This window comes from Procambarus clarkii, chromosome 14, assembly GCF_040958095.1.
Source record: "Procambarus clarkii isolate CNS0578487 chromosome 14, FALCON_Pclarkii_2.0, whole genome shotgun sequence".
In the NCBI taxonomy this organism is placed as follows: Eukaryota; Metazoa; Arthropoda; class Malacostraca; order Decapoda; family Cambaridae; genus Procambarus; species Procambarus clarkii.
Window position 1 is genome coordinate 49,683,376 of NC_091163.1, and position 15,362 is coordinate 49,698,737.

A 15,362-nucleotide genomic window follows, 5' to 3' on the forward strand; every position below is an offset into this window, starting at 1 on the left:
GCCACAGAGATATTACAGGAAAGAGATGGTTGGGTTGACTGCATCTATCTGGACCTAAAAAAGGCTTTCGACAGAGTTCCACATAAGAGGTTGTTCTGGAAACTGGAAAATATTGGAGGGGTGACAGGTAAGCTTCTATCATGGATGAAAAATTTTGTGACTGATAGAAAAATGAGGGCAGTAATCAGAGGCAATGTATCGGAATGGAGAAATGTCACAAGTGGAGTACCACAGGGTTCAGTTCTTGCACCAGTGATGTTTATTGTGTACATAAATGATCTACCAGTTGGTATACAGAATTATATGAACATGTTTGCTGATGATGCTAAGATAATAGGAAGGATAAGAAATTTAGATGATTGTCATGCCCTTCAAGAAGACCTGGACAAAATAAGTATATGGAGCACCACCTGGCAAATGGAATTTAATGTTAATAAATGTCATGTTATGGAATGTGGAATAGGAGAACATTGACCCCATACAACCTATATATTATGTGAGAAATCTTTAAAGAATTCTGATAAAGAAAGAGATCTAGGGGTGGTTCTAGATAGAAAACTATCACCTGAGGACCACATAAAGAATATTGTGCAAGGAGCCTATGCGATGCTTTCTAACTTCAGAATTGCATTTAAATACATGGATGGCGATATACTAAAGAAATTGTTCATGACTTTTGTTAGGCCAAAGCTGGAATATGCAGTTGTTGTGTGGTGCCCATATCTTAAGAAGCACATCAACAAACTGGAAAAGGTGCAAAGACATGCTACGAAGTGGCTCCCAGAACTGAAGGGCAAGAGCTACGAGGAGAGGTTGGAAGCATTAAACATGCCAAAACTAGAAGACAGAAGAAAAAGAGGTGATATGATCACTACATACAAAATAGTAACAGGAATTGATAAAATCAACAGGGAAGATTTCCTGAGACCTGGCACTTCAAGAACAAGAGGTCATAGATTTAAACTAGCTAAACACAGATGCCGAAGAAATATAAGAAAATTCACCTTCGCAAATAGAGTGGTAGACAGTTGGAACAAGTTAAGTGAGAAGGTGGTGGAGGCCAAGACCGTCAGTAGTTTCAAAGCGTTATATGACAAAGAGTGCTGGGAAGACGGGACACCACGAGCGTAGCTCTCATCCTGTAACTACACTTAGGTAATTACACTTAGGTAATTACACACACACACACACACACACACACACACACACACACACACACACACACACAGGAGGCACTTAACTACAGACCCGTATCACTGACAAGCATCCCCTGCAAAATACTTGAAAGAATAATTAGGCTAAGACTTGTTGAGCACCTGGAGAGCATTGGGTTTGTAAACAAGCACCAACATGGGTTCTGGACAGGGAAATCATGCCTAACAAACCTTTTAGAATTCTATGATAAAGTAACAAGGATAAGGCAGGACAGAGAAGGCTGGGCAGACTGCATATTTCTTGACTGCCAAAAGGCCTTTGATACAGTACCGCACATGAGACTGCTATACAAACTTGAGAGGCAGGCAGGAGTAAGCGGAAAGGCCCTAGTATGGGTGAAGAACTACCTAACAGGAAGGAGCCAGAGGGTAATGGTAAGGGGCGAGAAGTCGGACTGGCGAACAGTAACAAGTGGAGTACAGTGGTACCTCGGAATGCGATTGTCCCTGTATGCGAGATTTTCGGAAGGCGAGGTGTATTTACTCCCAAAATTTGTCTCGGAAGGCGATGGTTACTTCGGGAGGCGAGTTTGAACGCGAGTTTGTTGATACGCGTACAGCCGACCTAGCACGTGGTCGTTCGGCGATCGTCGCCCCTCTGCCCCGCTGCCCCTCAGTTCACCATTGTCTCGCGCGCAGTGACTACCCCCACATCAATTCTTGTCGTGGATTTTCAGTGTTTTGTTGGATTTTTGGTGATTTGTCTATACAATTTGTTATTATATATCTCACCATGAGTCCCAAGAAAGCCAGTGGTAAGGATAAAGGCCAGAAAGCTCATGTGAGGATGACAATAGAGGAGAAACAAGAGATCATTCGAAAGCATGAGAACGGTACACGTGTTGTTGATCTTTGTAGGCAGTACAACAAAGCGACATCAACAATATGCACTATACTTAAGAAGAAAAATAAGATTATGAGTGCTAATGTGGCAAAAGGAGTAAGAACATTAACGACACAAAGACCACAAATACTTGAAGAAGTGGAAAAGTTGTTATTAATTTGGATACACGACAAGGAGTTGAGGGGTGATAGTGTTTCGGAGGCCATTATTTGTGAGAAAGCCAGGGTGTTGCACGAAGACCTTCTAAAGAAGACCCCTGCAACAAGTGATGCAGATAAGAAAGAGTTTAAGGCAAGCAGGGGCTGGTTTGAAAAATTTAGAAAGAGAAGTGGTATCCATAGTGTTACAAGGCATGGGGAGGCAGCCAGCTCAGACAAACCAGCCGCTGGACGATTTATTGACGAATTTAAAGAGTTTGCAGAGGCTGAGGGATACCTACCGCAACAAGTGTTTAATTGTGACGAAACAGGACTGTTTTGGAAAAGAATGCCTAAGAGGACATACATTACCAAGGAGGAAAAATCCTTGCCTGGACACAAGCCTATGAAAGATAGGTTTACGCTTGTGCTGTGTTCAAATGCGAGTGGCGATTTAAAAATTAAAAACTTGCTAGTGTATCATTCTGAAAATCCAAGGGTTTTCAAACAGTATAATGTGCAGAAAACCCGTTTGTCTGTGATGTGGAAGTCTAATAAAAAAGCATGGGTGACTAGGCTTATTTTTTCGGAGTGGGTGAATGAAGTGCTGTGCCCTGCCATAGAAAAATATCTGCAGGAGAAACAATTGCCACTCAAAGCCGTGCTTCTCCTTGACAATGCTCCTGCTCATCCTCCAGGCTTGGAAGATGATTTGATGCCTCAATACAATAAATTCCTCACAGTTAAATTCCTTCCTCCTAACACCACTCCTCTAATTCAGCCTATGGACCAGAAAATCATAGCGAATTTTAAGAAACTGTATGAAAGGGCACTTTTCCGGAAATGTTTTGAAGTGACTGAAGCCACAAACCTCACCCTCAAAGAGTTCTGGAGAGAGCATTTTAACATTTTTAGTGCTTTAAAACTCGTTGACAAAGCCTGGCAAGAAGTGACTCAAAGACCCCTGATCTCTGGCTGGAGAAAATTGTGGCCTGAAGGTGTGAGAGAACTAGACTTTGAGGGGTTTGAGCCTATAAATGATGCCCCTATTGTTGAGGAAATTGTTAGTCTAGGCCAGAAAATGGGCTTGGAATTGGATGGTGATGATGTGGAGGAGTTGGTGGAAGAACACAACGAAGAACTCCTAGCCCTTCAACAGGAACAGCAAGCCAACACAGCAGCGAATGATTCTGCAGTGGAGGAGGAGGTGGTGGCAGCAGCACCAGCGAATGTCCCTTCTGCAGTAATTAAGAAGGTGTGTCAGATGTGGAAAGAGATTCAAACAACTATTGAACATACTCACCCAGACAAAGCTGTAGTAGGCCGTTGTCTTAATCTTTTCAATGACAATGTGATGCCTTACTACAGAGAGAGCTTGCGAAGAAGGGAAAAGCAAGCTTCCATGGACAAATATTTGGTGAAGAAATCGAGCAGTGAGCCTCAACCAGGACCTAGTGGCACTCAGGTTAAACGTCCCAGGGAGAGCACACCAGAAAGGTCCTCACTGCCTGATGTGATTATGGAAGGGACTCCCCTTCCAAACAGTAACTCCTCTCCTCCTCCCCCCTCCTCACCATCTTCCATACGCCTACAGCACTCGACAGTAAGGTAAGTAATAACTGGAACATAGTTTTGTAGGTTTATTTAGATGAATTAGGTAAATTAGGTATAAAAATTTAGTTTGATGTGGGGTTTTTGGGGTAGTCAGGAACGGATTAATTCATTTCCCTTTATTTCTTATGGGGAAATTAACTTCGGAATGCGAGTTTTCGGAAGGCGAGGCGTCTCCAGGAACGGATTAAACTCGCATTCTGAGGTATGCCTGTACCTCAAGGATCGGTGCTGGGACCAATCCTCTTTCTAATTTACGTAAATGATATGTTTACAGGAGTGGAATCATACATGTCGATGTTTGCGGATGACGCAAAATTAATGAGAAGAGTTGTGACAGACGAGGATTGTAGGATCCTCCAAGAGGACTTAAACAGGCTGCAGAGATGGTCAGGGAAATGGCTACTGGAGTTTAACACCAGTAAATGTAAAGTTATGGAAATGGGATCAGGTGACAGGAGACCAAAGGGACAGTACACAATGAAGGGGAACAGCCTACCTGTAACGATTCGAGAAAGAGACCTGGGAGTGGATGTGACACCTAATCTAACTCCTGAGGCACATATAAATAGGATAACGACAGCAGCGTACTCTACACTGGCGAAAATTAGATCTTCATTCAGAAACCTAAATGTGGAGGCTTTTAGGGCGCTTTACACTGCCTACGTGAGACCCGTCTTAGAGTATGCCGCACCATCATGGAGCCCCCACCTGAAGAAACACATAAAGAAACTGGAGAAGGTTCAGAGGTTTGCGACGAGGCTTGTCCCAGAGTTACGAGGGATGGGATATGAAGAGCGGCTGAAGGAACTGAACCTTACGACACTAGAGAAAAGAAGGGAGAGAGGAGATATGATAGGGACATATAAAATACTCAGGGGAATTGACAAAGTGGAAATAGATGAAATGTTCACACGTAATAATAACAGAACGAGGGGACATGGGTGGAAACTGGAAACCCAGACGAGTCACAGAGATGTTAGGAAGTTTTCTTTTAGCGTGAGAGTAGTGGAAAAATGGAATGCACTTGGGTAACAGGTTTTGGAAGCAAATACTATTCATACTTTTAAAACTAGGTAGGATAGGGAAATGGGACAGGAGTCATTGCTGTAAACAACCGATAGCTGGAAAGGCGGGATCCAAGAGTCAATGCTCGATCCTGCAAGCACAAATAGGTGAGTACAAATAGGTGAGTACACACACACACACAAACAGAACCGGGCCTATTCTACAAATTCATAAACAACAAATTGCAGGTAAAGGATAATATCCAGAGGTTGGAAATGGGAAACAGATTCACGGAAAATGAAAAGGAAATGTGTGAAACATTAAATGAAAAGTTCCAAAGTGTGTTTGTACAAAATGAAATCTTCAGAGAACCAGACACAATAAGAATTCCAGAGAACAACATAGAGCGGATAGAGGTGTCTAGAGATGAAGTGGAAAATATGCTAAAGGAGCTCGGGAGGAACAAAGCAGCTGGCCCAGATGGCGTTTCACCATGGGTTCTGAGAGAATGTGCATCTGAGCTCAGCATTCCACTTCACCTGATCTTTCAGGCATCCCTGTGTACAGGAATCGTAGCAGACGTGTGGAAACAGGCTAACATAGTTCCAATCTACAAAAGTGGCAGCAGGGAAGACCCCCTCAATTATAGACCTGTATCATTGACAAGTGTAATAGTGAAAGTATTGGAAAAGCTAATCAAAACTAAATGGGTAGAACACCTGGAGAGAAATGATATAATATCAGACAGACAGTATGGTTTTCGATCAGGAAGATCCTGTGTATCGAATTTACTCAGTTTCTATGATCGGGCCACAGAGATATTACAGGAAAGAGATGGCTGGGTTGACTGCATCTATCTGGACCTAAAAAAGGCTTTCGACAGAGTTCCACATAAGAGGTTGTTCTGGAAACTGGAAAATATTGGAGGGGTGACAGGTAAGCTTCTATCATGGATGAAAAATTTTCTGACTGATAGAAAAATGAGGGCAGTAATCAGAGGCAATGTATCAGAATGGAGAAATGTCACAAGTGGAGTACCACAGGGTTCAGTTCTTGCACCAGTGATGTTTATTGTGTACATAAATGATCTACCAGTTGGTATACAGAATTATATGAACATGTTTGCTGATGATGCTAAGATAATAGGAAGGATAAGAAATTTAGATGATTGTCATGCCCTTCAAGAAGACCTGGACAAAATAAGTATATGGAGCACCACTTGGCAAATGGAATTTAATGTTAATAAATGTCATGTTATGGAATGTGGAATAGGAGAACATAGACCCCACACAACCTATATATTATGTGAGAAATCTTTAAAGAATTCTGATAAAGAAAGAGATCTAGGAGTGGTTCTAGATAGAAAACTATCACCTGAGGACCACATTAAGAATATTGTGCAAGGAGCCTATGCAATGCTTTCTAACTTCAGAATTGCATTTAAATACATGGATGGCGATATACTAAAGAAGTTGTTCATGACTTTTGTTAGGCCAAAGCTAGAATATGCAGCTGTTGTGTGGTGCCCATATCTTAAGAAGCACATCAACAAACTGGAAAAGGTGCAAAGACATGCTACTAAGTGGCTCCCAGAACTGAAGGGCAAGAGCTACGAGGAGAGGTTAGAAGCATTAAATATGCCAAAACTAGAAGACAGAAGAAAAAGAGGTGATATGATCACTACGTACAAAATAGTAACAGGAATTGATAAAATCGACAGGGAAGACTTCCTGAGACCTGGAACTTCAAGAACAAGAGGCCATAGATTTAAACTAGCTAAACACAGATGCCGAAGAAATATAAGAAAATTCACCTTCGCAAATAGAGTGGTAGACGGTTGGAACAAGTTAAGTGAGAAGGTGGTGGAGGCCAAGACCGTCAGTAGTTTCAAAGCGTTATATGACAAAGAGTGCTGGGAAGACGGGACACCACGAGCGTAGCTCTCATCCTGTAACTACACTTAGGTAATTACACTTAGGTAATTACACACACACACACACAAGGAAGTGAATGAGATGTATGTAAGGTTTTGTGAAATATATGATAAAGGCACAAAAAATTTATACCAAAACAGAGAAGCAGAACTAGGAAACAGGATTGGTTCAACAGAAAGTGCGAGAGGGCCAGAGACCAAAAGACACAAAAATAAAATCAATACAAGAAGAGGCCGAACCCCCAAACATACCAGCGATACAAAGATGCGAGAAACAACTACACGGCAGTGAGGAGAGAGGCAGAAAGAAATTTTGAAAAAGGGATTGCAGACAAATGTAAAACAGAACCAGGTCTATTCTATAAATTCATAAACAACAAATTGCAGGTAAAGGATAATATTCAGAGGTTGAAAATGGGAAATAGATTCACGGAAAATGAAAAGGAAATGTGTGAAACATTAAATGAAAAGTTCCAAAGTGTGTTTGTACAAAATGAAATCTTTAGGGAACCAGATACAATAAGAATTCCAGAGAACAACATAGAGCACATAGAGGTGTCTGGAGACGAAGTGGAAAAAATGCTCAAGGAGCTAAATAAGAACAAAGCAGTTGGTCCAGATGGAGTTTCACCATGGGTTTTGAGAGAATGTGCACCTGAGCTCAGCATTCCTCTTCAACAGATTTTTCAGGCCTCCCTGTTTACAGGAGTTGTAGCTGATTGTGTGGAAAAAGGCTAACACAGTTCCAATCTACAAAAGTGGAAGCAGGGAAGACCCCCTTAATTATAGACCGGTATCATTGACAAGTGTAATAGTCAAAATATTGGAAAAAATAATTAAATCTAAATGGGTAGAACACCTGGAGAGAAATTATATAATATCAGACAGACAGTATGGTTTTCGATCTGGAAGATCCTGTGTATCGAATTTACTCAGTTTCTATGATCGAGCAACAGAGATATTACAGGAAAGAGATGGTTGGGTTGACTGCATCTATCTGGACCTAAAAAAGGCTTTCAACAGAGTTCCACATAAGAGGTTGTTCTGGAAACTGGAAAATATTGGAGGAGTGACAGGTACGCTTCTAACATGGATGAAAAATTTTCTGACTGATAGAAAAATGAGGGCAGTAATCAGAGGCAATGTATCGGAATGGAGAAATGTCACAAGTGGAGTACCACAGGGTTCAGTTCTTGCACCAGTGATGTTTATTGTGTACATAAATGTTCTACCAGTTGGTATACAGAATTATATGAACATGTTTGCTGATGATGCTAAGATAATAGGAAGGATAAGAAACTTAGATGATTGTCATGCCCTTCAAGAAGACCTGGACAAAATAAGTACATGGAGCGCCACTTGGCAAATGGAATTTAATGTTAATAAATGCCATGTTATGGAATGTGGAATAGGAGAACATAGACCCCACACAGCCTATATATTATGTGAGAAATCTTTAAAGAATTCTGATAAAGAAAGAGATCTAGGGGTGGTTCTAGATAGAAAACTATCACCTGAGGACCACATAAAGAATATTGTGTGAGGAGCCTATGTCACGCTTTCTAACTTCAGAATTGCTTTTAAATACATGGATGGCGATATACTAAAGAAATTGTTCACGACTTTTGTTAGGCCAAAGCTAGAATATGCAGCAGTTGTGTGGGGCCCATATCTTAAGCACATCAACAAACTGGAAAAGGTGCAAAAACATGCTACTAAGTGGCTCCCAGAACTGAAGGGCAAGAGCTACGAGGAGAGGTTAGAGGCATTAAATATGCCAAAACTAGAAGACAGAAGAAAAAGAGGTGATATGATCACTACATACAAAATAGTAACAGGAATTGATAAAATCGATAGCGAAGATTTCCTGAGACCTGGAACTTTAAGAACAAGAGATCATAGATATAAACTAGCTAAACACAGATGCCGAAAAAATATAAGAAAATTCACTTTCGCAAACAGAGTGGTAGACGGTTGGAACAAGTTAGGGGAGAAGGTGGTGGAGGCCAAGACCGTCAGTAGTTTCAAAGCGTTATATGACAAAGAGTGCTGGGAAGACGGGACACCACGAGCGTAGCTCTCATCCTGTAACTACACTTAGGTAATTACGCATATGCCAGGTTGGCCAACATGAGAACAACATTCAGAAATTTGTGTAAAGAATCATTCAGAACTTTGTATACCACATATGTCAGGCCAATCCTGGAGTATGCAGCCCCAGCATGGAGTCCATATCTAGTCAAGGATAAGACCAAACTGGAAAAGGTTCAAAGGTTTGCCACCAGACTAGTACCCGAGCTGAGAGGTATGAGCTACGAGGAGAGGCTACGGGAATTAAACCTCACTTCGCTGGAAGACAGAAGAGTTAGGGGGACATGATCACCACATTCAAGATTCTCAAGGGAATTGATAGGGTAGATAAAGACAGACTATTTAACACAAGGGGCACACGCACTAGGGGACACAGGTGGAGTGCCCAAATGAGTCACAGAGATATTAGAAAGAACTTTTTTTAGTGTCAGAGTCAAATGGAATGCATTAGGAAGCGATGTAATGGAGATTGACTCCATACACAGTTTCAAGTGTAGATATGATAGAACCCAATAGGCTCAGGAACTTATACACCTGTTGATTGACAGTTGAGAGGCGGGACCAAAGAGCCAAAGCTCAACCCCCGCAAGCACAATTAGGCGAGTACACACACACCCTCAGGTCAGTGTTTACTACAACTAAATAATGACTTTGGGTCCAGAATATAGACAATGCTTCATCAGTTAGAACTAATGACTTGACTCATAACTAATATTATAACCCAAGTCTCAAGGCAACATGTTATACTTGAGTCCTTCACATGTTGACCCATTTGTGTATGTCAGCATGTCTATTATCTCTTAACTCAGAGCCAGATGCTTTATTATAGTCCAGTTACTTTACTCAGAGCCAGATGCTTCATTATAGTCCAGGTACTTTACTCAGAGCCTGATGCTTCATTATAGTCCAGTTACTTTACTCAGAGCCTGATGCTTCATTATAGTCCAGTTACTTTACTCAGAGCCAGATGCTTCATTATAGTCCAGTTACTTTACTCAGAGCCTGATGCTTCATTATAGTCCAGTTACTTTACTCAGAGCCAGATGCTTCATTATAGTCCAGTTACTTTACTCAGAGCCAGATGCTTCATTATAGTCCAGTTACTTTACTCAGAGCCTGATGCTTCATTATAGTCCAGTTACTTTACTCAGAGCCTGATGCTTCATTATAGTCCAGTTACTTTACTCAGAGCCAGATGCTTCATTATAGTCCAGTTACTTTACTCAGAGCCAGATGGTTCATTATAGTCCAGTTACTTTACTCAGAGCCTGATGCTTCATTATAGTCCAGTTACTTTACTCAGAGCCAGATGCTTCATTATAGTCCAGTTACTTTACTCAGAGCCTGATGCTTCATTATAGTCCAGTTACTTTACTCAGAGCCTGATGCTTCATTATAGTCCAGTTACTTTACTCAGAGCCTGATGCTTCATTATAGTCCAGTTACTTTACTCAGAGCCAGATGCTTCATTATAGTCCAGTTACTTTACTCAGAGCCAGATGCTTCATTATAGTCCAGTTATTTTACTCAGAGCCTGATGCTTCATTATAGTCCAGCCTCCACCATTAATGTTTGTGTTGGTAATGACAGGTGCAGGAGACCATCAGGGAGGCCCTGGAGATGACGACCACAGAGACAGGTGCCACAGCTGACCCCGTACACCTGGGAGACTCAGACTCCACCATTAATGTTTGTGTTGGTAATGACAGGTGCAGGAGACCATCAGGGAGGCCCTGGAGATGACGACCACAGAGACAGGTGCCACAGCTGACCCCGTACACCTGGGAGACTCGGACTCCACCATTAATGTTTGTGTTGGTAATGACAGGTGCAGGAGACCATCAGGGAGGCCCTGGAGATGACGACCACAGAGACAGGTGCCACAGCTGACCCCGTACACCTGGGAGACTCAGCCTCCACCATTAATGTTTGTGTTGGTAATGACAGGTGCAGGAGACCATCAGGGAGGCCCTGGAGGTGACGACCACAGAGACAGGTGCCACAGCTGACCCCGTACACCTGGGAGACTCAGCCTCCACCATTAATGTTTGTGTTGGTAATGACAGGTGCAGGAGACCATCAGGGAGGCCCTGGAGATGACGACCACAGAGACAGGTGCCACAGCTGACCCCGTACACCTGGGAGACTCAGCCTCCACCATTAATGTTTGTGTTGGTAATGACAGGTGCAGGAGACCATCAGGGAGGCCCTGGAGATGACCACCACAGAGACAGGTGCCACAGCTGACCCCGTACACCTGGGAGACTCAGACTCCACCATTAATGTTTGTGTTGGTAATGACAGGTGCAGGAGACCATCAGGGAGGCCCTGGAGATGACGACCACAGAGACAGGTGCCACAGCTGACCCCGTACACCTGGGAGACTCGGACTCCAGCATCATGACTAAAGTTAAGGAAATCACTGGAGAAATCCCCCAGAAGGAAATAACAGTAAGTTTTTTATTTTCTCTCATTGGTCATATCACAATATATTGAGTTCCATTTTGAAGACAGAAAGAATGTTCTTAGGTTTATTGAGGTTTCCCTAAGTCAACTACTGACTTTCCTCAACATGCAATCTGCAATCCAGCCTAACTCCTGGAGAAATATTTACTGGTAGGTGAACAGAGGCATCAGATGTAAGGAAACATGTCAACTATTTCAGCTACAGGACCAGCACCAACCCCTGCCAGTAGAGGGAGGCTGGAGCTACAGGACCAGCACCAACCCCCTGCCAGTAGAGGGGGGCTGGAGCTACAGGTCCAGCACCAACCCCCTGCCAGTAGAGGGAGGCTGGAGCTACAGGTCCAGCACCAACCCCCTGCCAGTAGAGGGGGGGCTGGAGCTACAGGTCCAGCACCAACCCCCTGCCAGTAGAGGGGGGCTGGAGCTACAGGACCAGCACCAACCCCCTGCCAATAGAGGGGGGCTGAAGCTACAGGACCAGCACCAACCCCCTGCCAGTAGAGGGGGGCTGGAGCTACAGGTCCAGCACCAACCCCCTGCCAGTAGAGGGGGGCTGGAGCTACAGGTCCAGCACCAACCCCCTGCCAGTAGAGGGGGGCTGGAGCTACAGGTCTAGCACCAACCCCCCTGCCAGTAGAGGGAGGCTGGAGCTACAGGTCCAGCACCAACCCCCTGCCAGTAGAGGGGGGCTGGAGCTACAGGTGCAGCACCAACCCCCTGCCAGTAGAGGGGGGGGGCTGGAGCTACAGGTGCAGCACCAACCCCCTGCCAGTAGAGGGGGGCTGGAGCTACAGGTGCAGCACCAACCCCCTGCCAGTAGAGGGGGGGGGGGCTGGAGCTACAGGTGCAGCACCAACCCCCTGCCAATAGAGGGGGGCTGAAGCTACAGGTCCAGCACCAACCCCCTGCCAGTTGAGGGGGGCTGGAGCTACAGGTCCAGCACCAACCCCCTGCCAGTAGAGGGGGGCTGGAGCTACAGGTGCAGCACCAACCCCCCTGCCAGTAGAGGGGGGCTGGAGCTACAGGTCTAGCACCAACCCCCCTGCCAGTAGAGGGGGGGGGGCTGGAGCTACAAGTGCAGCACCAACCCCCTGCCAGTAGAGGGGGGCTGGAGCTACAGGTGCAGCACCAACCCCTTGCCAGTAGAGGGAGGCTGGAGCTACAGGTGCAGCACCAACCCCCTGCCAGTAGAGGGGGGCTGGAGCTACAGGTCCAGCACCAACCCCCTGCCAGTAGAGGGGGGGCTGGAGCTACAAGTCCAGCACCAACCCCCCTGCCAGTAGATGGGGGGGGCTGGAGCTACAAGTGCAGCACCAACCCCCTGCCAGTAGAGGGGGGCTGGAGCTACAGGTCCAGCACCAACCCCCCTGCCAGTAGATGGGGGGGGGGCTGGAGCTACAAGTGTAGCACCAACCCCCTGCCAGTAGAGGGAGGCTGGAGCTACAGGTCCAGCACCAACCCCCTGCCAGTAGAGGGGGGCTGGAGCTACAGGTCCAGCACCAACCCCCTGCCAGTAGAGGGGGGGCTGGAGCTACAGGTCCAGCACCAACCCCCTGCCAGTAGAGGGGGGCTGGAGCAACAGGTCCAGCACCAACCCCCTGCCAGTAGAGGGGGGCTGGAGCTACAGGTCCAGCACCAACCCCCTGCCAGTAGAGGGGGGCTGGAGCTACAGGTCCAGCACCAACCCCCTGCCAGTAGAGGGAGGCTGGAGATACAGGTCCAGCACCAACCCCCTGCCAGTAGAGGGGGGCTGGAGCTACAGGTCCAGCACCAACCCCCTGCCAGTAGAGGGGGGCTGGAGCTACAGGTCCAGCACCAACCCCCCTGTCAGAGGGTTGGTTGTAGTAGGTGTGTTGTGGTTGTTGTTAATGTGCTGGTTGTAGTAGGTGTGTTGTGGTGGTTGCTAATGTGCTGGTTGTGGTAGGTGTGTTGTGGTGGTTGTTAATGTGCAGGTTCCTGTTTGATACCTGGTTGATGGGGTTCTGGGAGTTCTTCTACTCCCCAAGCCAGGCCCAAGGTCAGGCTCGACTTGTGAGAGTTTGGTCCACCAGGCTGTTGCTTGGAGTGGCCCGCAGGGCCACTTACCCACCACAGCTCGGCTGATCCGGAACTTCTTTTAAAAAACAGTCCAGTTTTCTCTTGAAGATGTCCACGGTTGTTCTGGCAATATTTCCTAGTCGCTGGGAGGATGTTGAACAACCGCGGACCTCTGATGTTTATACAGTGTTCTCTGATTGTGCCTATGGCATCTCTGCTCTTCACTGGTTCAATCTTGCATTTTCTTCCATATCGTTCACTCTAGTACGTTGTTATTTTACTGTGTAGATTTGGGACCTGGCCCTCCAGTATTTTCCATGTGTATATTATTTGGTATCTCTCTCTTCTCCTTTCTAGAATACATTTGGAGAGCTTTGAGACGATCCCAATAATTTAGGTGTTTTATCTCGTCTATGCGTGCCATATATGTTCTCTGTATTCTCTCTATTTCAGCAATCTCTCCTGCTCTGAAGGGGGAAGTGAGTACTGAGCAGTACTCGAGATGGGACAACACAAGTGACTTGAAGAGTACAACCGTTGTGATGGGATCCCTGGATTTGAAAGTTCTTGTAATCCATCCGATCATTTTTCTGGCTGACACGATATTTGCTTGGTTATGCTCCCTAAACGTTAGATCGTCGGACATCATTATTCCCAAATCCTTGACATGCTGTTTTTCTACTATGGGAAGATTCGATTGTGTTTTGTACCCTGTATTATGTTTCAGATCCCCATTTTTGCCGTTCCAGAGTACCTGAAATTTATCACTGTTAAACATCATGTTATTTTCTGCTGCCAATCGAAAACTTTGTTGACATCTGCTTGTAGTTTTTCAATGTCTTCAGCAGAGTTAATTTTCATGCTGATTTTTGTGTCATCTGCAAAGGATGACACAAAGCTGTGACGTGTATTTTTGTCTATATCAGATATGAGAATAAGGAACAGTAGTGTGCAAGGACTGTACCTTGAGGTACAGAGCTTTTAACATCGCTTAGACACGATTTTATCTGATTGACTGTTACTCTTTGTATTCTGTTCGACAGGAAATTGAGTATCCAGAGTCCGACTTTTCCAGTTATTCCCATTGACCTCATTTTGTGAGCTATCTCCCCATGGTCAACTTTGTCAAACGCCTTTGCAAAGTCTGTGTATGCAACATCTGCATTTTGCCTTTCTTCTAGGGCTTCTGTGATTTTGTCATAGTGGTTGAGTAACTGTGACAGACAAGATCTTCCCGCTCTAAATCCATGTTGTCCTGGATTGTGCAATTCATTGTTTTCCATAAAACTAGAAATTTGATTACTAATCACTCTTTCAAACACTTTTATTATGTGTGATGTTAGTGCAACTGGCCTATAATTTTTTGCCAAGGCTTTACTCCCCCCTCGTGCAACGGAGCTATATCTGCAGATTTAAGTGCTGCTGGTATCTCCCCTGTATCCAGGTTCTTTCTCCCTAATACGCTGAGTGCTCGCGCTACTGGTACTTTACATTTCTTTATGAATATTGAATTCCATGAGTCAGGCCCAGGAGCTGAGTGCATAGGCATATTATCAATTTCTCTTTCAAAGTCTTCCGAGTTTGTGGTAATATCCGTTATATTATCTGCAGCTAGAATGTCATTCATAAAGAAGCTGTCTGGGTCATCAACTTTCATGTTGTTTATTGGTGTGCTAAACATGGCCTCATACTGGCTTATTAGAATGTCACTAATCTCTTTGTTGTTCTCTGTGTACGTACCTTCAGTTGTAATTAACGGTCCAATACTGGTCGACGTTTTGTGTAGGTGTGTTGTGGTGGTTGCTAATGTGCTGGTTGTGGTAGGTGTGTTGTGGTGGTTGTTAATGTGCTTGTTGTGGTAGGTGTGTTGTGGTGGTTGTTAATGTGCTGGTTGTAGTAGGTGTGCTGTGGTGGTTGTTAATGTGCTGGTTGTGGTAGGTGTGTTGTGGTGGTTGTTAATGTGCTGGTTGTAGTAGGTGTGTTGTGGTGGTTGTTAATGTGCTGGTTGTAGTAGGTGTGTT

The 15,362-nt window shown here is 44.8% G+C and overlaps 2 protein-coding genes across 2 annotated transcripts in view; both read left to right on the forward strand.

Moving 5' to 3' along the window:
- LOC123749156 (uncharacterized) overlaps nt 1–10,950 on the forward strand; it is a 546,434-nt gene extending 535,484 nt beyond the window's left edge. The window contains exon 6 of the mRNA XM_069324597.1: nt 10,786–10,950. Coding sequence (XP_069180698.1) covers nt 10,786–10,938 — 153 coding nt within the window. The 3' untranslated portion in view covers nt 10,939–10,950. The remainder of the gene's footprint in view (nt 1–10,785) is intronic.
- Nucleotides 10,951–11,107: 157 nt separating this feature from the next.
- LOC138364642 (peptidyl-prolyl cis-trans isomerase-like) overlaps nt 11,108–15,362 on the forward strand; it is a 44,568-nt gene continuing 40,313 nt past the window's right edge. Inside the window, exon 1 of the mRNA XM_069324610.1 lies at nt 11,108–11,289. Within this exon, the coding sequence (XP_069180711.1) occupies nt 11,173–11,289 (117 nt within the window). The 5' untranslated portion in view covers nt 11,108–11,172. The remainder of the gene's footprint in view (nt 11,290–15,362) is intronic.